This window comes from Chamaea fasciata, unplaced genomic scaffold (assembly GCF_029207755.1).
Source record: "Chamaea fasciata isolate MVZ Bird 193981 ecotype frontalis unplaced genomic scaffold, bChaFas1.0.hap1 SCAF_3, whole genome shotgun sequence".
NCBI lineage: Eukaryota > Metazoa > Chordata > Aves > Passeriformes > Sylviidae > Chamaea > Chamaea fasciata.
This window is the reverse complement of record NW_027094088.1, coordinates 16,317,186-16,341,421: the sequence shown is the minus strand read 5'-3', so window position 1 is coordinate 16,341,421 and position 24,236 is coordinate 16,317,186. Positions and strand designations below refer to the sequence as shown.

The 24,236-nt window shown below is 37.5% G+C and overlaps 1 protein-coding gene across 4 annotated transcripts in view; it reads right to left on the bottom strand.

Annotated features, from left to right (window-relative positions):
- Window positions 1–24,236, bottom strand: part of CDC42BPA (CDC42 binding protein kinase alpha) — a 185,428-nt gene that overhangs the window by 118,125 nt on the left and 43,067 nt on the right. For all 4 annotated transcript variants that reach the window (XM_066178138.1, XM_066178139.1, XM_066178141.1 and 1 more), the window contains exons 3-4: window positions 8,627–8,718; window positions 2,455–2,538 (exon numbers count right to left, since the gene is read on the bottom strand). In XM_066178138.1, the coding sequence (XP_066034235.1) occupies window positions 2,455–2,538; window positions 8,627–8,718 (176 nt within the window). The remainder of the gene's footprint in view (window positions 1–2,454; window positions 2,539–8,626; window positions 8,719–24,236) is intronic.

The window sequence follows — 24,236 nt, the reverse complement described above, 5'->3', positions numbered from 1 at the left end:
ACAGCTACTATCACAGTAGATCACAGCTGAGACAGCAACAGCCAGAGTTGAAATGGTAAAAAAAAAAAAAAAAAAAAAATCCAACAACAACAAAAAGAGACAGTAGCAGTGGTTCTTTTAATTACTGTAACACGGCTCAATCAGGCTTTTTTTAAATGAAGCCTATTTTTGTGCCTTCCATTTTTCCAGCATTACATTTCACCTTCCCTAGGCAGTCTCCTTGAACTCTTGGCAGAGATCTCCAGAGGTCATCTGATCCAACCCTCTGTCACAGTAAAGCCAACTCAGTGCTGTGGTTCTCTCTCTCCTGTTATCGTGGTCTTCAAGCAGCAAAGAATTTGACTTGTTCTGCTTTTGGTGTTCATGTTCTCATCGCTCAGAGCCAGCAAGTGCTGGGGGTGCTGACTGCTTCCATGCTGCCTAATATTTGTCCTGGTCTCTCCTGAGCCTCATCTGGCACCAGCGTGGCACACTTGTAACTCTAAGTGACTGTCAACGCTCAGGGAACAGGTCTGGGAGTGTAACAGCAAGATGTCACACACTTCCAGGTACTCCTTGTATCAGTAACGTTCCCAGTTCTGCATCCCATCTCAACAGTGGCTGGTATTTGGAAAATTTATGCTCTGTATTATACAAAAAAGAACACTGACTTTGCAACCTGTACAATTTTATCACAACAAACTTTTTGCACTCAGAGCTTGCAGTCCCCAACCTTAATCTGGCATTCTCAAGCCTTTTTTGAGTACATACTCCCTCTTTGCTTTTACAAATGACTGCCACTTCCCACACTGTTGATACAGAGGTATATGAACATACAGATCTTTCTGTATGCTTGTATTTTTGGACTGCACGATTTTCCTGTGTATCTCAGTGTTAGTGCAGCATACCGGCTAACAGAGCCAAACTGGGTCATTTTCCCCATCAGCAGTAAGAAGTGCATTCATGAATGTTTAAAAATGACAGGTTACAGTTGTTAAAGGTCATGCTTTATAATGCATTTTCACTCCAGATGGTTCTCTTTCCACTATATACCCATGGGTTACAAATACATGGAAAAACATAGCTGTAATTCTTTTTAGGCTAATGGTTCAGACTTTCAGAAATTCGGCTGGACCCATGGGAAGAGTATTTTTAATACCTTGAATAGAGAAAAATTTTTGAAACCTATTTATAACTGTATGTTAATGAAAAGAAACAGTTTTCAAACTCACTTTAAAAGGGTACATTTAAAAATAGAGTGAAGCTTTATTCCTGGTCTTTTCTTTTTCACTGAAATAATAAAAACTTACAGTAATGACATTTGTCTTGGAGAGAAATACCTCTTTATATCAAGACTAGTGCCAGATTGCTCAGTATCTGAATAATTTCTGGATAAGAAGCAAACACATTGTGCACATCTAACCACAATCTGCAAGCCATTTATACTGCTTAATGCGATAACATTTTCATTAAAAGAGACAGGATGTGCACACATCAGAAATTGGCTTTGATTTGTCTGAATACATTTTTTTAAAAGTGTGATGGTTTCCCATTGATCTCACTTCCTACCAAGATGTAATTAAAACATAAATGCGGAAATCAGAAAAAACTTGGAAGCAGCTGAACAGCAAGGCAGTCTGAGAGCAGCAAAGCTGAGGTCTCAAATAAAAACTATATATTTATGAGTGTATCTTTAGTACGCATCGATAAAGAATTTCAAAGCAAATTAGAAAGTTAGATACATGTTCCATCTAAAATTAATACACAAGTATTCAGGTGCAGGCTGCATTTTATAAGCTTCTTTTCAAAGGAATCCAGGGGAAATATATCAAGGACTTTATGAAGAGCAGTGTTGTATAATGGAAGTAGGCAGCTAAGGCAAAAAGCAAGGCTGGTAAAAGAGCTATTCCACCTTTTTCAGACACAAAATGGACTCCAGCTATAACGAGGAACTTTTCATCATTAATAATCATAATTTTGCAGATAAACATTTTTAGGAAACATGCACTCTAATTAATTTGAAACCTTTATCTTTCTGATTTTTCAGTCTACTCATTGGGCCTTTACTAAGTTCTAACCACTGATAAACTAATAGGCTTGATGAGCTTTAGCTCAGCAATTACCTTCTTATAGCCCAGTAACTACCTTCCACCATGGAAAATACTTGCTAAAGACTACATTTCCAACTGGAACAAATGCATTAGAAGATCACTTGTGTAGCTGGTAATTCTTGGGCAATTACAGAAAAGATCTAATGTCAAAAACATCCAGCCCCATAGAAGTCAAGATTCCAGGCCATTTTAACCCTTCTGATGAATTGTTTTAAGCTTATTTAATATTAATCTTTATACTGTCAGTAAATAGTGAAGCACTTCCTCTAAACCTCTAGTTAACATGGAGACTTGTGGACAGAGAAATGTCAATTCAGCAGAGTAAGAGGGGACACAATCATGGAAAACATTATTGTAATCTTACTTCAGCTCTCTTCAGCATCTCCCACTTATTAAGTATCTTCATGGCAAAAACTTTATCTGCATTTTTCAGTTTTACTACTGCAACCTGGAAAAGAGAAATGAAAGGTAAGTTACAAAAAGAAAATGCATACTGTTTTCATTTTTATGTAGCCTTGCAGTTTTGAAGGCTTTTTCCTGAGTGTTCTGGACACATTTTTACTGTGCAGACAATGCCACACAATACCATCAAGACAGAAACACCTCAATAGTATAGGAAAATTCAAAGTGTATTGTAAGCTTTCCTTATGTATCCCACTTACCCTACATATAATTTTTTCTAGGTGACCATCGGAGAAGAACTGGCATTTCTGCCCATCACACTTCTCGCTCTATCACAGTGACATGAAGCTCTCTCTGGCTCTATGCTTTATATTCCTGGACTTCAGTGCTACACACAAATTGAATCTCAGAGCCCTCAAGAAAAGGTAACAGTGAAGCAAATTCTAAATCAAGATAAACCATGTGTTTTTGGTTTTAGATACAAATAAAACGGTAGGTTTGCCATAAAACAACTTCCACTCTCGTTTCAAATAATGCACTAGATTTTCTTCAGAGGGAATGACTTCACATTTTTCCACCTGAAGTTCAATGAGCTCTTTATCACGTCTGTTGTAAGCAGCACGGAAACAGTAAAATGCACAATTTCTAGAGAAGTAAAACTTAACAAAACAAGCCTGCCCAGCTGCCCCTCCTCCCCTCATAGCTTCGGAAACATTAGATGCCATAGGCCTCTGCAATAATAAATTAACAAAGTTCACTGACACCATCCTTTTCTGAGAATATTAGTTTCGTTTAGCTATAATATAAGCTAACAGTATTTTTAGGAAAGAGGGAGGGAAGAAGTTTACACAAACTTGTTTTCACAGTTCAGGCTTCCCCAGGGTATGGAAAGCTCAGTGTCTTAACCAACACGGGTATGAAAGTGCCACAAAGTCAAAGCTGCTGATCAGAACTAGACCAGCATTATCATCCCTACTCTAGAAAACGTCAACAATCACTACATTCTAACAATCACTCTCCAACTATCCTGTTCTGCCTCTTCCCTTTCAAAGGAATCTTAAAACTAAAGCAGATAGAAATTTATTTCTGTGTGCATCTGGTTACAAACCAACATGCTGTCACACAGATTATCATCATCTTCTTCCTGCAGGCCAGCGACAAATAAAAATACGAAGGTTGAATCCTACATTCCTTTCACTTCTTTCATAATCAGTAAACCAGCTATGTGTGAAGACAGTGATAACAGGAAAGAAAATACAGGATCAGACAGTTTGAAGAAGGTGTCATGCAAACTTCTTTCAACCATCTTCAAATGTGTCATTAACTGCAACAGCTTCACAAACAAGGCAAAAGCGCAGGTTGAAGGCTTGCAGTAAGTACTCTGATGTCTAAACCAACATGTACCTCACAGTTCAGCTCCTGCCTAGCTATGGATTCACAGACCAAGCAGGTGTCACTTCCCATATGGGCATTATCAGCCCTGCCCTTGACACCACTGCCTTCCGGGGCTGCAGGGGGAGGGAGCGGCGGAGAGATAAAAAGAGAAGATAAGACAGAAAGGTACTATATTTATTTGTTTAAACTCGTTTATGGACTGAAATTTTTAAAGGTTACCTCACATGAGGTTCAAGTTTAGATTTAGAACCCATTAAGGAACTTTCAGATTTGAAAAACAAAAATGGATTACTACTTTTGCCTAAAATATAGCAATTTTAATTCATAAAGAATGTTTGTTCTGCTGTGCATGGTAACCCAAGACTGAGAATCACAATTTTTTTTTTTTGAGGGAAAGATGAATCCTCTGCAGTGATACATAGCCCAGAGAGTGGATTTGATCTTGATTATCCTTTTGCTTTACTAGCTAAATCTTAGTTAGAAGTTCTGGTAACATAACCTGGACAACAGGGACACACATCCCTGCTGATGCAGCCTGTGGTGTGAAGCTACAATGCAGCTGTGACCCAAAGACCTTTAAGGGTTTTGGGACTTTTGCAGGGAAAAATTAAAAGGCTGCTGCTCCGAAAGCTGAGCAGCTCCTGCTGCCCAGCATGGAAAGTAAGCTTTTCCCCACCATTATCCATTGGAGTAGAGGCAGCCAGAGGCATAAGACAATACAAGTATTTCAAGGCCAATTTCATTTCTTGACTGTAGCATGCTCAGTGCAAAGTTGTGTTATTCTGCAAAGGACTTGGTTATTGGAAGACACACAGTAAGTACTGCACAGCTGCCTAACTTTCCAGTCTTCTATTCAGCATTCACTTGGACACAACTGCAGGAGCTACAGCACTGCCTTTGGTGAAGATTTGGAACACAGGTCTTCTGTGGCATGAACAAGGGCTTGGTACCTTCTGCAAATGTGTAACAGCATTGAAGAGTGACTAAAGAACAAAAATAGACGTGTTTAGCAGCTGTGTTTACAATCAGCCTGAAGCTTTTAGTCTGTGAAAGCCATTAATGTTATTCTGTATCAATAATCACCACACACAAAAGACCACAGACATCATCACCATCTTTCTGCAACCACAGCATGTTTTTGGGGGTGTCTCAGTGCTTTATGAAAGTAAATTCTAAAATGCTCATTCCAAGACTGTGAAAGTAAAATCTGACACTTCAGCAATGAGTAGACTGATGTAGTTTCTAATTGTAACAAAAAAAAAATTCTGAATCATGATTACAAACCCAGGCAGTGTTTACATATACACAGAGTATTTACCACCTACACAAAGGCACAAATACACACAGAATTTTGTTTTGATCTTTTCCCTTCCCCAACGAAGCTGTCAAAACTGAAGAAAGAGTAATCATTCCCATCCTAGTGATCTTGAAGTGTCTTGCTACTGGAACTTCTTAAAATCAGACTTTCTAAAGGTTGGCGTTTTTAAAATTTTTTTTCCCCTGTGAGCAGCACCCCCCTCCCTCCCCCAAAAAAACCAAACTAAAAACCAAAACAACAAAAAAAAACCCACCACAAGATTGGTATGTGCTGATGTAAACATCTTGGGTTTAGTCAGATAGAAAGTTTTTTTCCCCAGTCTTCCAACCATTTTCCATATTTCCAACAAACAGCAGTCTAGTTTGGCATGCTATCAGACACCTTCTGCCCCAAGCTTGGCTATTTGTCTCTATGATATTTGTCTGCACTTTCCCTTTGCTTAAAAAGCAACAGCCTTATACAGAAAAAAACTAGAACAGAAGCTATTAAAGTTGAAAAAAAAATAAAGAAAAATAAGAACAATACAAGTAGAAAAGAAGATTCAGCACTGGTTTTCTTGTCCAGCAAGAACAAGCAGACAAGAAAGAATGACAAAAATAAGGAATAACTAGCTCATTCTGGAGCTACAAAATTCATCATCTTCAAAATACCAACAACATAACAACCTAATATTTGCTAGCATAAGCATGCACTGAATTTTTTTTTCAAAGTTATAATAGAATCAACTGAAAATTTTGTATGAGACAGGACTTTCACTAAACTGCACTTTTATACTGCTGAGGGATACCACTAAGAGCTGCTGCCTAGTCGCTTCACCTTTCCTAGCAGCATTTTTCAGCTCCCACGTTTCAAGTCTTTTTGTTTTGAGTTAGTTTTTCAAACCCTGATGCTCAAAGCCAGCACAATGAAACACTTGAAGTCCACATTATTAATTTCACTATGATAATCCTGCTCCTCCCCCAAGCAAAACATCTGTGTTTTCTATAGACAGCACTCTTACATGTAATTGTAAATAAGTAAATGTATGCATGCAGAGGGAAGGGGCACGTGAATAATTTGACAAAAAGGACGCCTTCTCAGAAGGCAGAAAAAAGGGAAAGGGGAAAAACAAAACTAGGAACAACGAACTCTAACAGTTATAAGCAGTAACTTGTTTAAACTACTTTTTTTGTCTGCATTAAACTTGTGAAAACAAAAAGGGAAATATTTCTTGACTATGCAAATTGAAGAAATTGAGTAGCGTAAAATCAAAATAAGAACAAGTCTGAGACTGTGCCAAAGAAAACTTGCACTAACTTTGTAGTCTAGAGAATTTCAGAATTGTGTTGATTCAGGAGACAAAAATTACCCCTCCCAGTAACCTAGAGCAACCTTGGTCTCATTTATAGTTTGCTGGAAAGAAAATACATTCTTTCAGATTTCTTAATCTGTCTCAATAAATACAAGTATTGTGCAATTTAATATTAATATAGGGGGGTTTTTTGTGGTTTAAGTAGCAGTAAAATTTGGTGGTCCTTTTTTCCATCTTGCTCAGATATTTACTGGTTATTTTACAGGAAAATTAGCAATTTTGTACAGAACTACTTTTCTTAGACAAATGTCTGTGTAGAACTTGTCTTTGCTAACCTAGCAAGACATATATCCTTCCAAATATTTATTAAGTCCTACTTTACGGACATAAAAACCCAAACATCTTCACTGAAAGAACTTCAGTTTTCCCCTTGCTGGAGAGTTTTACAATTAATAGAGTCATGCTATTTTCCTCAGATAAGGAATTAGAAAGAAACACTGTTCCTAGAAGAGAAGAACTAACCAATTACACAGACTGTCCCCAGAAGGGGATGGGGAAAGTTACATTCTCACTGTTCATGGGATGATTCACCACAAAGAACTTCCTGAGAAAGAACTATGGTTTCTTTGCGGTTTAGCTGCTGTGGAGTTTGATGCTGATTTAGCAGACAAGAATGACTTCTCTTAAAAACAGAATGCAAGGCAGGTTCCACGTATGATCCTTCTGACAAGAAGGCACCAACATCAGCAATTTCTCTTATATTTAAAACAATCTGTAAATGAACTCAGCTGCAACTCCTATGGTAGCACTGACCAAGGCTAATCTTTTAAGCAGAAGTGTTTACATCAAAATGGAGATTGCAACATTCTCTGTGGCAGAGGTTTAGTCTAAAGATAAATTATCCATGAGTAAGTTCAGCCATCAGTCTCCTTTATAAAGAAGTTTTACTCCAGATGGAGCAAACCCAAGAGTGATAAAGCAGCTAAATAAATACTACTTTTTTGTTATTTTTTCAGCTGCCCAATGATTATATTTGCACACAGAGATCAGAGTATGTAGTGGCACACACTACAGTGAAAATTCCTCTTCCTTAATACTACCTACAGGAGTCTGCTCTTCCACGATCACAGACTAGCAAAGACTCAAGATGCAAACATGTAAGTGAACCTGAGAACAACTACTCTCTGTCACATGCTAGAGCCTCCAGAAATCCTCTCCTACCAAAGAGAACTTCCATTTCCAAAGGCATTGAAGACTTTGATCAGAAAATCTTTTTCTTACTCTTTGGGTTTAAGCTCACATGTATTTTCAGGCAGTATGTAGTACCTCCTGCATAAGCTTTACACACTACCCACATCTGCAGAATATTTGGCTGTGAAAAACTCAAGGCACTATTGTACATTAGATTGCTCTTCCTACAGTGTACTGCATGTAAAACAAAGCTCATGCACCCAAAAGAATTAAGAAAAATGGGGCAGAACGCTAACACTTCAAAGTTTCCTCGACCTAGAGATCAACAGACTTGTCTGGCAACTTCAAATAACAGATAGCTTAATCAGAAGCAGCAAAAAATTGTATGGTTTGACAGCAGTAGGTGACTACTGAAAAAGAAAATAACATCTGCTGAAGTCCTAAAAAGAAATACAGGAAAAATATTCAAACATTCATTAAAATACGAAACTAAATGACAGGAAAAGAGAGACTTCTCTGTGTTGTTGGAATGTCAGTGTCAATATGTGGCTATTCAAGCTGCTGAAATCTACTTTCAGACTATATAGTTATTAGGAAAATTAGCAATTCTAAGATCTCTACACCATCAGTTACACACTGGACTCCACCTCCTGACTGTAATCAGTCTAACAAATGATTTATCCTCAGACAGTTGAAACATGGTCTCTTAATCCATGTGAGCCTGCCTGCTCTCAAAATTCACAAGACTTAAAAAGAGCTGTCAAGGAATGTATAAAACAAGATGTACTTGCACCAAATATTAGGTGGGCCTATAATATCGATGATGGCTAAATAATGTAAAAACTTCTATATCAATGTATTGTTATTAACTGTCTCTCCTCAGTGCTGCAGGTTTGCAAGAGAATTATCCAAACCCTTCCACCTCCTTCTCACACATACCTCCCCAAAGGCTCCTCGACCAATCACCTTCAGAATCTCAAAATCTTCTTTATGTAGTCGCATCTGTTTCACTTTAGATGTAAAAGGTTTGGCTGAAACAAAGGGAAAAAAAATGAATCATTAAAAAGCCCCAAAAAATAACCCACACAAAAATCAAAAAACAAGGTAACAGCAACACAAAAGAGATGCAATCAGAGGCTTAAAAACAAGGAAACATTTTGCTTATATACCTGTATATCCTAAAGTAATACAATGAAGTTTAAAGCTAGAAATAACAAAGTAAGAACTAAGTCAAAACTGCTGTGAGAAAAACGTTTATGAAGTAAGCTTGCTTTTGCCGTCTTTTAATTAAAAAAATAAATGGAGTCAAGCTGACTGTATTTTTCCACAGACTTTTGAGTTCACAGACATCCACTGCATCTGTGCTATATAATTCTGGTTGCAAAAGCAATGTATAATATAATGAGTTCACTCTGGACAATATTAATTTATTTGCCAATCAGCGAAACAATACTGTATTCAATCAAAAATGAAAATGTTGATGAATGGTAAGTGGAAGGGCAATATTGGCCTACACAATGTGTTATGCAATGTTTTTGAAAACTACTTCTTCAACACAGGGAACACTTAATAGTCAATACTTGGCTTTTGGAAGGAAGAACAGTTGCACTCAAGACATTATTAACACATTCAGTGAAAAAAACCCTGAATGTATTTTCAAGTTAAGCTTCATTTCCCTCTTCTTTTCCCCCTCTTTTTAAAATACATTAGAAAGCAGTAAGCAAAATAATGTATTGTATTCCAGACAGGTAAAACCCCCGGCAGTGTTTGCAGTGAAACAGTCTCAGGAGCACTATTCCACTCTTTCAGCCCCATTTAGCACTACAGCTGGTTCAGTACAGTCCTGGTTCATTAACACACGCTCTCTGCATGCACACAAACATCCAAGTTACTGGTAACTCTGCATCAAAACATACATAGGACAACTCTTCGTAAAAAAAAAAAAAAAGAAAAAAATATTTTGAAGTAATTTAGCAGAAAAACGAGTTCTTTGTAAAATTATTGTTTTAAAGGCACGTTCAATACTTTACACAAATGAAATCCTATTACTAAAACAGATACTTCAGTAAATATGGTTCATACAAGAAGGTCGTATAATCAGGACTGGGATGGGTCTCAGAAAAATTAATTCAATTTCTGGCCCAAAGGCAGTCTAGCTCAATGATCCCAAATAAGCAACCTGAGATACTTCACCCAGTTTCACATCTGTGAAAAGGGGACAGTATTTTTGTAACAGACAAGGTACTGACCATCACATTCCTGAATCACAAAACCCCCAAAAAAGCACACTGTAAACTTGCCATTTTACAAGGCCCATAAAAACCTTATTAGTTTATGCTTTCAGGGTACAGGGGCCCATCTATGTCCATTTCTCTCTCTACAGAGGGTGATGGAATGAGTGCAGCTTTATTTGCAGGGAAGAGTTGTAACAGGCATCGTACTGCAGAACTATTTGTTCAGAATAACATTTCTAAACAGAAATGGGGAACTGTTTTCAAAAGCTCTAAAAGCAAATGACCCTAGGTAAGAACCAAGTTAAACAAACCTAGACACATGTAAGAAACCGAATTTGGGTTCTCCTAAAATTCAGTATTTTCTCTTTCTAATGTTATGAAATAATCCTTGCTAAAATCCTATAATTCAATTTATAACTTCAGTATTAATTATGCAGCCCTTCAAGGCACTACAGCATCCTTGTCCAAATGCCTACTGCTTTCTTTTCTTTTCTCTTTTCTTTTCTTTTCCTTTCCTTTCTTTTTTCAGCAAAGCAATCTTATAAACTGAGTCAAGACAGAAGCTACCTGTAGTTTTGATACCTAAAAACCCCCAGAAAATGTTTTCATCCTAGTCCTTAAAGTAGCTTTCTAAACCACATCTGAACAACAATGATGCAAAAAAATGCAGGGATTTATGTTTACAGCACAGCTATACTAACATTCATAGTACAATAGATGAAACCCCTTAAAAATCTCAGTGGTTCCAAAGTCTGAACCTGGCCTCTTTTTTCTGAAATTTCTCAGATACCAGGAATTGATTCTCTCCCAGGAATTATATCTGCTCCAACTACAGGAACATCAGCATATGATTAAAAAACCCAGGGTTAGGTCCAAATAGTAAAGATGCAGCAATATAACACTGAGATTTCCACTGTGGTGCTACTTTTGCTTTACAATTATAATAACTTTATTCAAAACATTCAATTACAAAATTAAAATACAGGTTTAGTATTACATTTTAAGTGTTGCTAAAATGCAATTTAAACAAAAGTATATTACTCAAGTTCATGGATTCCCCAAACTTTCACTAATCTTTTATTCCTTTAAAGAAAGGTCTTGCAGTAGAAAAAGCAATAGGAAAATGTATTGCCTTACTTGGACAGCCTGAGCTGTGCTACCCTAAATGACTGAATACAAATATTAATACTACTGAGGAGAAGTAGTGAACAAATTAAAACAAGCCATTAGAGCCTTTTAACTTGAAAAACAACTGATTGAAAACAAACATGTAGTTCTCAACTTCAACATTTTTTGACCATTATAGGCCTGGCTAAAGTACAAGGCAAAATTTCTTGCTAACAAGCAACAGCATAGCTGTTTAAACCACAGTGCTCTTCCTCACTTTATATTGCAAGGAAAGGCCTGTCATTCTTTAATTATTACATTCTGAAATCTTCCAGGGTTCCCATAGGGACTCCGGAAAAATAAACATCACTGTAACTACTTCAGTAAAATAAAGATGACAAAAATAGATTTGGAGTAGGTTAAATGATTTGTAGTATCAGCTTTAGTGGAAAAGTTTGTAAAACCTCCCTCCTCTGTAACTTTTTTATCACCTCTAGCAGAGATGTCAATGCAGAGCCAAGCAGCTTTCAGAAGACAGAGCCCCAGGGGGGAAAAAAAAAAAAAAAAAAAAAAAAAAAAAAAAAAAAAAAAAAGGGAAAAAAGAAGAAGAATTGCCCTAGGAATGTACTCCAAATAGCTTGTTCCAAAAAAGGTCAATTTGCTTTATCATCAACGTTGTTTGTCTACTGTGCAAACATCTGCTGCTCTTGTGGCAACAGCAATGTTAAGTATAGAAAACTTGGCCTGGCCTGGGGTCTTGGAAGGCCTCTCCTCAGACAGCGTTTCATCCACGCAGCTTTCCAGACGAGGAGGTGAACAGGCAGACCTTTTGCAACCAGTTTGGCAGTGCCCTACAAGCCTTATTATAGAGAGAGCAAATGGTCAGGCCACGGAATGCTTTTCAAAATAGTGTGCTCCAAGGGGACCCTGAAAAGCAGATTTGCAGGAACACAGCCCTTATTTACACCCCCATCTCCCTAAAGAGAATCAGCACAAAGGTAACAGAAAACAGCACCCCCTTTTTCCGCAGGAGCTGCGGTTTCCTTTGTGGTTGATACGAGAGTGACACACTTTCTCTGCAGATTTTTGAGAGCAAGAGGCAGTATGGGCATTTCCTTTGGTGCTTCACTCAGCCTACAGAAATACACAGGGGGCACAGCTGATTTCTTACACACACACACATCCCTTTTCAAAGTTGCTAGCCATGTGTGATACAGATTAGGAAGCAGCAGTTGGCTGTGCCAAAGAGAACTCTTCCTCCTCCAAACAAGGGATAAGTGTGGGCAGCCTGGCCACTGCCTCCTCCTGCTGGTTTTCAACTCAACAAGAACTGGAAGTTCATCATATAAAACTTTCCAGTAAGTTCTCTATGGCCACATGTTAACAAGTCATACAAAATGTTCATGGAGACGGCTGCTCTGGAAAATATTCTATGTTATCAATCTCCATGGAGGAGATGGAGAGGTAAGACTTGACCTATAAAATCTGTTCTGCGAAAACACTTGGCCACTCCACCTGGCCACTACTTCCGATCTCACCCTGCCTGGGAAAACTGTGCCACCACCCTCTTGGCAAGATTCCTTGCACTTATTCAATCAATTACACAAGGTAAGGAAAAACAATCTCCCAATTCGCCCTCAGGGCAACCAATGTACTGATGCAGTAAACTAAGCTGCGTTTTCAAACAAGGTGAACCTGCCATGACTATTCTTTCAATTTATTTAAGTTCCTATGGGTCTTTCCCCACATTTCATGCTACAGCCATTCATTCCATTTATGCTATATTGCATACAAACAGTAAAATTCAGTAAAAGGAGAATACTACAAGTGTTAAAAATTTAGATTTTTTCCGGTTTAAATTTAACCAGAACTCCATCAGAAGTAACATGTTAAACACATAGAAAAACACTCAGGAGGAGCCTAGTTGCCAAGCCAGGCATGCAGAGGAACATATGTTCTACCCCCCGGCCCTGGAAAAGCAGGATTTTATTGTAATTACACAACCATCTAGCAGAAGAGAGGCAAAACAATGGGATCTGCACTAGTGACATTGAGCTTCAACAGTGTGTTAATCATATTTACAGTGGGGAAGCAGTTATTAGCATTACTTACAGCCTATATAATACTAAGGGGGGTATCTTTTAAAGTCTTGGAGATAAAAGACCACACCTTCTGAAGGGCTGACACAGGGATGGCAGTGACACAGTTGATAGCCCAATGCAGTTTAGTATTAGAATTAGAATTAGTATTAGAATTCTAATAGTAAATTAGTATTTATTATTAGAATTAATATAATTATTAAATTATAATTTAATACTCAAATTATTAGTATTAGAACCAAATGACATCAAAATAGTAAAATAGCTGTATTGGATGCTTTATTAGTAAAGTTAGCCTCATGTTCCTGCCTTGCTCATTCTCCCTCCAGCTCCAAGTTTCTGTCTGCAGAGCTTGGGCAGGGCTAGCCCTGGAATTCAGATTTTCCCAGGCTAACCCGCTGGCAGGTTCCTGCTTCCCCCTCACCTGCCAGTGGCCCCTACCCTCCCCAGCACATCAATGAAGGGAACCAGAGGTGCTGCAGGCATGGGTTGAAATAGAAACCAAGTGAGATGAAGATCATGTTGACTGTTAAAGAAAGTGGAGCAGACCTGAAGCAGCAATTGGGAATGTGTCCCCACAATCAATTTAAACAGAAAATAAAACATAACAGGACAGTGTTCAGGAATTCCTCTTGGTGTCTCGCAGATGCTGTATTTGCTTTAGGATAAACAAGTGGCTAACTCTGCTAAGACTGGAGACTGTATCCTTGACGGTCAGGTTGCAGTAAGATACCCATTTCTTACTTTGCAAATTACAATACACCCTTCCTTAGTGATCCAGGCATTCCACAGCCAACCCAGCCTACTGACCACTGCACTGCTCAATGTAAAATGCCATGTCAAGCCAAAGGTATAGAAATTAAAAACTGTACCCACTAGAATTGTCAACAACAATGGTGAAAGTTCACTCTGAAGGAAATAGATTGGGAAAGAAAACAACCACTACAGGAAACTAACCACTTTCAATTTCAAGACAAAATCCCCTTTGCTTCACTAGCTATAAGAATCTATTAAAATACACAAGAAGCTTCCCCATGCAAAGGAGAAAAAACACACAATCTAAGAGATTGTCATTTAACTGAATACCAGAAGGCTCTCTAATTTTTCCTAGTCCTGTCTATGGTGAAAAAAAATCCCCCAAAACTCAACCACCCCAACAAAAAACCCCATCACAATCCCAAAGCAGAATAACATATTGACATCTCTGTTTTTTAAAAGCGCTTTGCAATTTTGAAATTTCAGCTAAATTCCTGAAAGGAACTTAACAAGTGTTTCTACTTTACAGGCTTGATCCAAACCTAAGGTACTTATTTTCCATTGACTTCTATCAGCTGTGATTATGAAATGTGTAAATAGCATTTCTGAGTTAAGACAGACCATAACCAAAGCTTTCAAAAAACTCCAGAAAGGAGGTGTGAGAGAAAATCACTCCCAAAATAAACAGTATTTCTCGAAACAAAGGGGAAGGAATTGACAATCAGGAAGGCAGAGCGGCTTAAAGTATAATCTGAGAGGAGATGGAAAAGAAATCTCTCCTCTCCACCCACCTAAGGTTGGCAGAACAGCCAAAAAAGCTTTGTTGCAGTTTCTGCCAAGTCTCTGGAGGAAACTGGGGTGAAACACTGTAGTCAACAGCGATAGCAGCTGAACCACAGAACATTAGTCAAGACAACGTAAAAAATGAAAGCCACAAATACCCTTCTCAGTTTTAACAGTTAAGATTCAGTTTTCACTCCCTCAGAACATTTTTAACATGTTTTCCCTGATGAACAGTTAAGTGCCAGCATCTCGAAGTAAAAGTCAAGAATCTGGCATTTTTCAGGAATGAGAAGCATGTCCACAAATTCCTGTACTATAGTATAGACAGACCCAATACTCTGGATCCTACTGTGTTTGCATCAAGGTCAAGTAGAGACCATCCAGACATCTTTGGCTACAGATACCACAAAATATTCTTCAACGAGAACTTTGAAATCAGGGAGAAAAATAAAATACATTTCCCAAACATACTACAGCAGTTCTGGTTTTTCCTTCCCAGACTCAGACGAAAAATAATCCCTGTGTTCATGAAACACCCACTGCAGATCCGGACGACAGTTCCATACCACATCAAGATAGAGCCGTTATTTTTTTATATTACCATTCTTTCTCAACCCAAGAATTTCCGTAAACCACCCTGTGTTAAAATATTATTATACTAACAGCAAAGTGAAATATTGAACTTTAATTCATCCTGCTGTGGATTGGAATTCTAGAGCAAGACTAAGCTGGTTGGCTCCAAGACTCCTGTTCCACCTATTACAGAGGGTGGAAATGCTCTGGGAGCAAATTGAGAGCAGACAGGAAGAAAGTTTTGTGATATTTAAAAACCCTGAAAGGCTAAAACAAAGAAGGAAGAAGGTGGCCTTACACTTTATAAAGCAGAATGCTGCTTTGACACTGTCCCTCATGCTGTCCCAGAGCTGGAAACAAGTCAATTCAAATCACACTTCCCACAGTCAAGCTTAAACTTCACGTTCCCCAATGTCTGACAAATAACTCAGTATGCTGGTATTTGTCTGCCAAAAAATGCTGGACATTTCAGCTGTAAATAAAACTAACCAGACCTGTGTTTAGAATTACTAAATGATCTGAGAAATCAAAATAAATCAGGCATCAAAAATGAATACTTTTGGGAGAATTCTTAGTCCTTCAAAGCATTACTTTTTATTATGTAAAGCAGATATAACACCTTCTAGTCTGACTAGATTCTGGAAAAACAGCTGTTTGTGGAACACTGTGTTTGATGAATATCCGAGAAAAAAATCAAACATTGCGCAATAAACAGAGCATGCAACCACACTTCAGTGAAGGAAGGGGAAAAAAAGGAAAGAAAAGGGGAGAAAGAATGTGTCAAGTAACAGCACTCTACTCTGAAGACCAGCTACTGTTATAATCACAACTAAGGCCTGAAACATGTACTCTCAAAGCAGTTGTGGAAGTAACATAGACATGTTTTACCAGAAGAAAGCCAGCAACTTTAGTCCACTGAGGCCCTTGCTCAGCCTCCCAGGTATTTCACAGCACTGCAGAAGTCTCCATTTCTGAAGCTACAGAAAGAAGGGTTTTAAGGGATACTGCTTTACACTCCCTTCTCTTGCCTCCCCTTCACCCCAGGATTTTAATTAAAAGAAAATATCTATATAAAGCAAATATACTGAGGTCAGACATTTGATATTTTTTTTGCTGGTACTGAGAGTCTCATTACATTTTACATGAGCAATTAACATTACAAATTTTTGCTTTTGAGGAGAAAAAAAAAGCTGTAAAAGCTCTGCAAAACTTAAAGGACTTTTAATCTTTTTTAATTAGTTATAAGATATGATCTAATCCTTGTGAGAAGGAAGTGAGCAGACTCTCCACAAATCTCCTTCTCTAAAATAATTCATTTGTGTAGCTATATATTCTTAGCCAACACTTACACTTAGAACTTGTCAAAATGCACACCTGTCAAGTCTCACGCAGCACACAAATCATTTGAGTCCTTCTCTCACTCCTCCACCACAGTGCTTTTCCTCCCAAATTCTCTGCACATCCCTGCAGACACTTCCCACTAAGCTGAAAGGGCCTCAGAAGGACAGTAATACACCCAAATCCAAAACGGCAGGCAAATTCCACCTGAGGATGCCATTGGCAGGTGCCCACAGTATGAACATGAACCAACATACCTTGTTTCCCCTTTAAGAGCATGGCATAAACCTGCTCACAAGGCAGGTCATATACTGCAGGTGTCACTGACACTTGTTTGTATTTGCATTGCAACACAGCTCAAAAGCCCTAAGCAGAGCTAGTGAACTTGTATGCACACAATTACATTCCTACTTTGGCCCTTATAGACAATATTTGAAATGAAAATGTTATATGCAGTCCTGCATTCGTGACATTAAACTGAATTTCAAATATTAAAATAAAGTTAAAATTCAGAAAAGCAAAACCAACTTCAATATAATGTATGTCAAATGGAAATATTAAAAGCTATACTGAGTAGGAGAACTTGGTGTTTGAGAAGGATTTCTGCCTAGATTAAAATAAGATTCATCTCCACAACTGCTTTTTATTGAAATTTCGAGTTCCTACTCACAAAAGAAGAAAAAACACCTTCCCTATGTGACAGAAATTGTTCTACCTGGACAGCTTTAGCTCCTCTTCCACTCATACCTGGCACCATTTTAAAAGCCATCACCCTGTACTATTTGTACTGTAAGGACTGCAAAGTACTCATTTGCTTGCTCCTTGTATTTCAAGCTGGGTAATCCAATTGAACAGGTACAATACTGTCTGGTTCTTTAGCATTGACATAAGCATAAAACAACTTCAATGCAAAATTAGGTCATGTTTCAAGAACTGTTCTTAGTTTTGTGACATTTCAGGGAGTTACAACTCAAGAGCAGCCCTTTACTAAAGAAACCCCACTCCTTAAAGGTGTCCAAAGATCCTAGAACTTCAGCACTCTTCCAGAGTCATCTTAAAACGAATGCAATTAAAATTAAAAAATAATTTATCATTTGAAAGTTCAGTACCATTAGGATGTAAATTGCCTGTAATAAACTTGATTTGGCCCACTTGAGAATAAAGACCATATCATAAAGCTTAAGTACCTAACTGTGCACCAGATCCGGCACTCTATTTCTCAACCACAAACATTCTCACTTCCTTCCTGATTAAGTGATCACTGTAAAATAATGCTGATTAAGATATTTTTATTTTGACCGCACTTCACCTCATGGCAATTTTAATAATTTTATCTTCAATGCAGCTGAATCACTAAAACCTGTTGCTACTGCAAATCATCCCCATTAACACAAATCAAACTTTCAAGAGAATCTTCATTTTGAAGAAGACAAATATGTTTCCCAACACCTGTAACCAACCAATAATAAGCATCTTCTGTAAGCAGGAAGTTTCTACATAAACCACATTTGTCTGTGAGCACACATGCAGTGTCAAGAGATTATTTTTCACTTTGATCCACATCCTCTTTGTATCACCAAGGTTGCAGTAAAGAATAATTCTGGAATCTAGAGGATGGATTTAATTCTTTATGAAACCAAAGAGAAACTTGTGCTTATTTTTTAGTAAGTATCTCGGTTCTGGTTTTAGGCACCCTTAATGTTTATATTGTCTATACACAAAATGTTTTCAAACCACCCTTTCAGGGCGTATTGTTTCAAATTGTGCCTTTACAATTCCTAATGAATCAAGTGAAGGGATTCACTAATGGTGAACCTGAACTGACTTCTGTGCTACTGAGCATGTCACTTATTTCAGTATCCCCATCAATGACAAGTCAGAAATAAGAGAGACCTCAAATCCATGAACTCTTACATGCACACATTTGCAAGGCTGAGCCTGAATGAAGAGTCGTCTTTGAGTAATTTGAAAGAAGATACAATTATTTGGTTTTATTTATCAACTTAAGATCAAAAGAGGAGGCCACAAGTGAAAGTAACAGTCTTTCTGTAAAAGATTGATTGGTTCAGTTTCAAACTATAAACTAACCAAAAAGAACAATTAGGCTAAATACAAACTGTTCTTTATCTTCAAATTCTAGACATATTTTCAAAATTTTCCCTAAATACCGACAGGAAAGATGGTCTTATATGAATCTGATACACTGGAGAAGAAATGTTTTGCAAGTTGTGATCCTAAACACACAAAATATCCACTGAGTTCTGAAAATTCTTTGAATACTTCTACCCAAGTTTTATCTCAAAAGTCTTGTTTACTAGAAACTTAAAAGGAAAAGTCATGGCAAGACATAGCGCACACAAACAAGTTTGAGATAAGTAATGGGACAATAGGGAAGTTGGATACAGTTTCAGAAGAGTGCAGAATACAAATTCATTAATTTCTAAAAAATAGCAAATCTTAAGGAGAGAGTGATTCAGTTACCTCAGTAAATCAACTCCATTTCAGAAGAAGGTAACATTTTAGTTAGTGCTAATAATTTTTAAAAATTATCCATCTGGATACTTCATAAAAATATGCAAATGGAAACTGCACTCTAATAAAAATAGATTCCTGGGAATAAGACATTTTTCAAATATAAATCATAATTAAGTCATAAGCAAAATGACTGCTAGAAATTCATTACTCTTCACTCTGAAATTAGTTCAGTGACGATTCGGTCTATGAAAAAAGTACTTGCAGTGACATGAATTCACAGCTCATATTTTTACAAATGTCTTGTTCCAAAGACCACAAAGAAGTATGTTAAGAAGTAGTTCACAATAAAATAGAATACAAGCAAGCAAATGTTTATTTTTGGTATGGATAATTTATGTTCCACATGATATGACAAAACCCATTTTGCTAATTATTTCATCATCTTTCCCTGCTCAGTAAGAGTCCTCAGTTCAAACACCTGGTCATGACACTTCTTCTTCCTCCAGACTTAAGCAACATATTAAAGTAGGGACAGCTTAACAACGTTGTGAGAGATGGTCAAAACTTTTTCCAAATTCTGTGAATTTGTAATTCTTTTCATATGAAAACAGTATTTTTTAACCCATTTTGGCAATTGGGTCTAGTCTAGGTCAAAGCAAGATTACTTGCATTATAACCCAGTGCACTCCCTACCTATTACAAAAAACATGAGAAGTGTAACACTTCCCTTCCCACAGTCTGAACACTGGGGTTTTTCTCTGATCCCAAATCCTTAGTAAAGTGTGGCAACTCCTGCCCTCATTAACACCAATTTTTAGATTGTTAGTCTGTATTTACTCAGAACTCACCACAAAACATTCCTATTAGTTTTCGCTTGGTTTCACAACGTTGTTCATCCAAAAAAAAAAAAAGAAAAAAGTTAAGTTGCTCTTCTTGATATTTTCTAGTTATATCTTAGTAAATAAAACTGACTTCTGAAACTCATGTCAAACATAAGTGGAAAATGAGCATTCAAATGCAATACATGCAAGAATTCCAAATGCATTTTCCCCCAACAACTGACTGAACTTATCCACAACTGATGCCTTTTTATTCCTATCTATACAGACAACTTTCTACTCTATATCAATATTTCTTTCCACCCAAATCTTTCTCTGTTTATCATAAAAATGTAATATGCAACTGACTGCTTGAATATTCTCAATTTATCTCAAAGTGCATTCAAAAACCATCTGTACAGTAAAAAACACACACCTGGAAAACTGAATTCAGTCCGGATAGGATAACTACTGCAAACTACTTCAGCAATATTCATTTAGAGGAAATGGGCTGCTTATCTAGCTGCCAAAATGGAAAGGACTCTTTCATACAATAAGGTATTTTGGGATTATTTTCTTGCTATTTTTCAAATAATGATGGCATATAAATTAAAAATTTTATATCCAGCAGCTAATGGAAGGCCTGTGTTTACAATAGCCATTGTGTACACAGTCCAAAAAAAGCAAACAAACCAGAAGGGCAGAATGCAGTCCTTACAAAGAGCTGTAACAGAGGTGGTATTCAGAAACATTTGAGTTTCATCCTCTAGATTTACAACTGCTCTCAGACAGATGTGGGTTTATAATGAAATTAATAATTCTGACTAAGCATCATCACCACCAATAAAATCTGTTACAAATAAATATACATGACTTGCTGTCAGGAAGGTGACACAGACTGGAAAGAAGCATCGCTACTGCAGTCACAGCACATGTGTCTGCATCCAGTGACCTCATACCTTCACCCCTTCACCTGACTTGAATCAGATGAGACTCAGTGGAAGATGTTCCAAAGACAATTCACTTTTTGCACGCTCTGCAAAGGTAGGTGGGTTGCAGGAGAGACTCCTAAACCCACACAGCCCACAGCAGCACCCACCCTTACTCCCTAATCCCAAGGGACCACCCTGGGAGCCAGCCACGGGGGTGGGAGCAGACATGTGCTCACAAAGATTGTCACAAAACCTTTAACCTGGGGACTCCAGTCATGCACAAGGCACCATTGCCAAAAAATCAAATTTTATTACTCAGCTCTGCTCACAGAATTACTTCTGAGGGCTTGTTCTTTTCCCATTTTCTGGGGTTTTTTTAATCAAGAATCTGTGCCCAGACTCTTAGTGGAACCAGCAGATACCACAGCACGAATACCAAGTATTCTCTCCACATCTTTTAGCAAACAGATAAATACACAGATATTTTGCATAAAGTTTGGGCAACTCCAAAGGTCACAACTTTTCTGATCTACTATTTCTTCTGACATACATATATAGAAAAGATTGTCCTCAAGAAAGTGATGATCACAGGAAAGTGAGATCTCACTCTATAAAGCTGAGAAATCTTTTTCTAGAAACACAACATCCACAGAGTATTTCTGGAAACAGGAAAATAATTTAATACACATTAATTTTAGAAATTACATCAATAGATTTTCAAAATGTGTTTGGCCTAAATCCTCAGAAGAATGCAAACATTTAACTTCTATTGAAATCAACCAGACACCTGTGACAGCATAACTGTGAACTCCCATGCAAACTGCCAACTTCAGACACCAGAGAATTACAGAGTTGTGAAATTTAGCTGTGTGCACAACGGCTCTTTACAAAAGAAAGGAAAAGAAAAAACATTTCAGAGAATGCGAATCAAGTATTCCCTTGTATACTAGAAAGATGTCCAAGTCTATAAAAGGGGAATAATGAATATACACAACATACTCAACCACCTCACTTTTCTTTTTGTTACTACCTCATTTCAATTTTTACTTAATTTACATAGAGGGATAGACAAAACTATGATGAGAGGGAGCATCTTAATATGTTATATCTTAATAAATGTTCAATACATTCATTTTCTTGCTTTTAGTTGTGATTGTTTCCTGATTTAATAAAACAGTTATTTATATACATTTAACTACAAAGGTCTCACCTTCTAATGATAACATACTTTGAACTTTATATATAAAAAGTCTCTCACATATTAGAGTGAGTTTAGTTGTGTATGTTAACAATTACTACTTCTTCATGTCTTATTTCTGTAAAGTCCTGGAGTTAAGTTTAAAATGAAATTATTTCCTATAGTTTCTGAGTATTTCCAAGTATATCTCTCATACGTTTTCACCAAACATCAGCTTACCCACCTAACTTACAATGAAGTTGTTGGGATCTTCAATATCAAAACTCATCCAAAATCAAGATTTCTCAGATGTCTTCTAAAAGCCTTGCTAAAGTTCTTTCTACTGGAGTCAGGTACTGCATGTTCTAGTCATTAGTTTTCCCCAGTTGGGATCTTTTGTTCCCTCCCTGTGTTTTCTGCATCAGCCATGGTACAGTGCTTCCCGTCTATGTGTTAATCCACAAACGACCAATATTCGCCACAGAGATAAATCTTACTGCTTGCTCCCTTATAAATTTCAAATAATGAACCTCTCAGTACTATTTCAAATGTCAATAGAATCTCTGGCTCAACACAACAGCTAATTTAAATCAACTACTTCCGTGTGAGAAAGAATGGAAAATGCATTTGTTTTAACCCAATACCAGCACTTGATTTAATTCATGATCAAAGATGGTAGCACCAATATAATCAGAGTGAGTATAAAACCTGCAGAGATTAACTTTTCACCTATTTACATTCTGTTAAAGTAGTTCTTTACAACCCTCGGAATAAATGGATGCCTTACCCTTGAAATTCTTCTGGATCTCAAGAGGAATCCAGCTTGAGCTGGAGAAACTGTGACTGTCAGTAACTCAGGCTGCTAGCCATTGAAACAGACAACACTTGCTTTAGCTTCTCCTCACTCTCACCAGCTGGCAGTACAACCTGCCCAGGCTCCATCTGTTAAGATAACAGCTACTCATGCTGCAGTGTTTTCCCCAGTTACAATTATTTAAGTACATTTTAGAACAAATGTGAATTCAGTATCTGAGAAAGTTACTGGGCTGACGAGTACTTGCTGAAAGAAGGGCGGAGCAGGTTTCCCACAATGCACTGTCCAACGTGCCTGATCTGAGTGACATTCCTATAGACACAGGCATTTCAGCTTTTTGGGCTCAACCAAATCACACAGATCTCTGCAGATGCTAATAAAAAGATTAAATAAACAAGAAAATGCATTGGATACATACATCAGTCAGCAAGGCCTAATGAAATTTACTCCTAAAGGGCTTGAGGAAGTAAGGAAAGTAATTTCTGACTCATTAGATATTCTAGTCAAGAACACACAGAGAATGAACACAGCTCCAGAAGATCAAAAATGAACCAAAAAAAAGGACTTTTCATTTTTGAAAAATCTAAATTTCTCATCCAAATCCACCTCCTGAATATATCTGTCCTGCTGCCTGAAAGCACAGTGGCAGAATTCAAGCCTGACAGATGAGTGCCACTGCAGGATGTCAACAGGTCACTGAAATTAGCAGTCTAATCACCAGGGGACTAAAACCTGTACACTCCCCAGGTGAAAGTCAACCCATTAACTTCTTTCTAACCATGTACAGTGAAGAATAAGGGGTGGGCTGAAATTTGCTTACAGTGAGCTTAATCTCAGTAAGCAAATTGCACTCAAATCCTGCATTTAAAAGGAAGGAACAGTGACAAGGAAATTATGATACAAGTAAGTGAAGAGTTACAGACAAGCCTGCTCCTCCATCTATCCCCTTTCCATGACTGTCCATAGATAACAGCAAACAGTCTGTGTTAACTGAGCTATCAAAAAACTTATTTTTATAAATATATAGATATATGCATATATATATACAGATAGATATATGAGTGTGTACCTGCAAAACACAAATAAATATATTCTATACAAATATGTATATTCTGCTAAATGGAAATTTCCATAGGTAGGGCATGGCCTGTAGGTAACACCAGGTCTCTTAGACCAATTCCTTACCTCCAAACAAATCTCAACAAAAAGGATCACAAATGGAGTAAAAAAAAAAAGTCAAATTTAGATGCTTTCTTGAGTGGCACCATCTGTTTTCTATGGGAGATGAAGGGAACAGCTTGAAACCACCCAGTATCTGTTGGAGGGACAACACAGCAGAGCATAAGCAATCCAGGAGAATGCCAGAATGAGCTGATAATAACTTCCTTCTCCAATGATAGAGGAGACAAGAAGTGCTATTAATGGTGTTGGTGCTTAACCCCA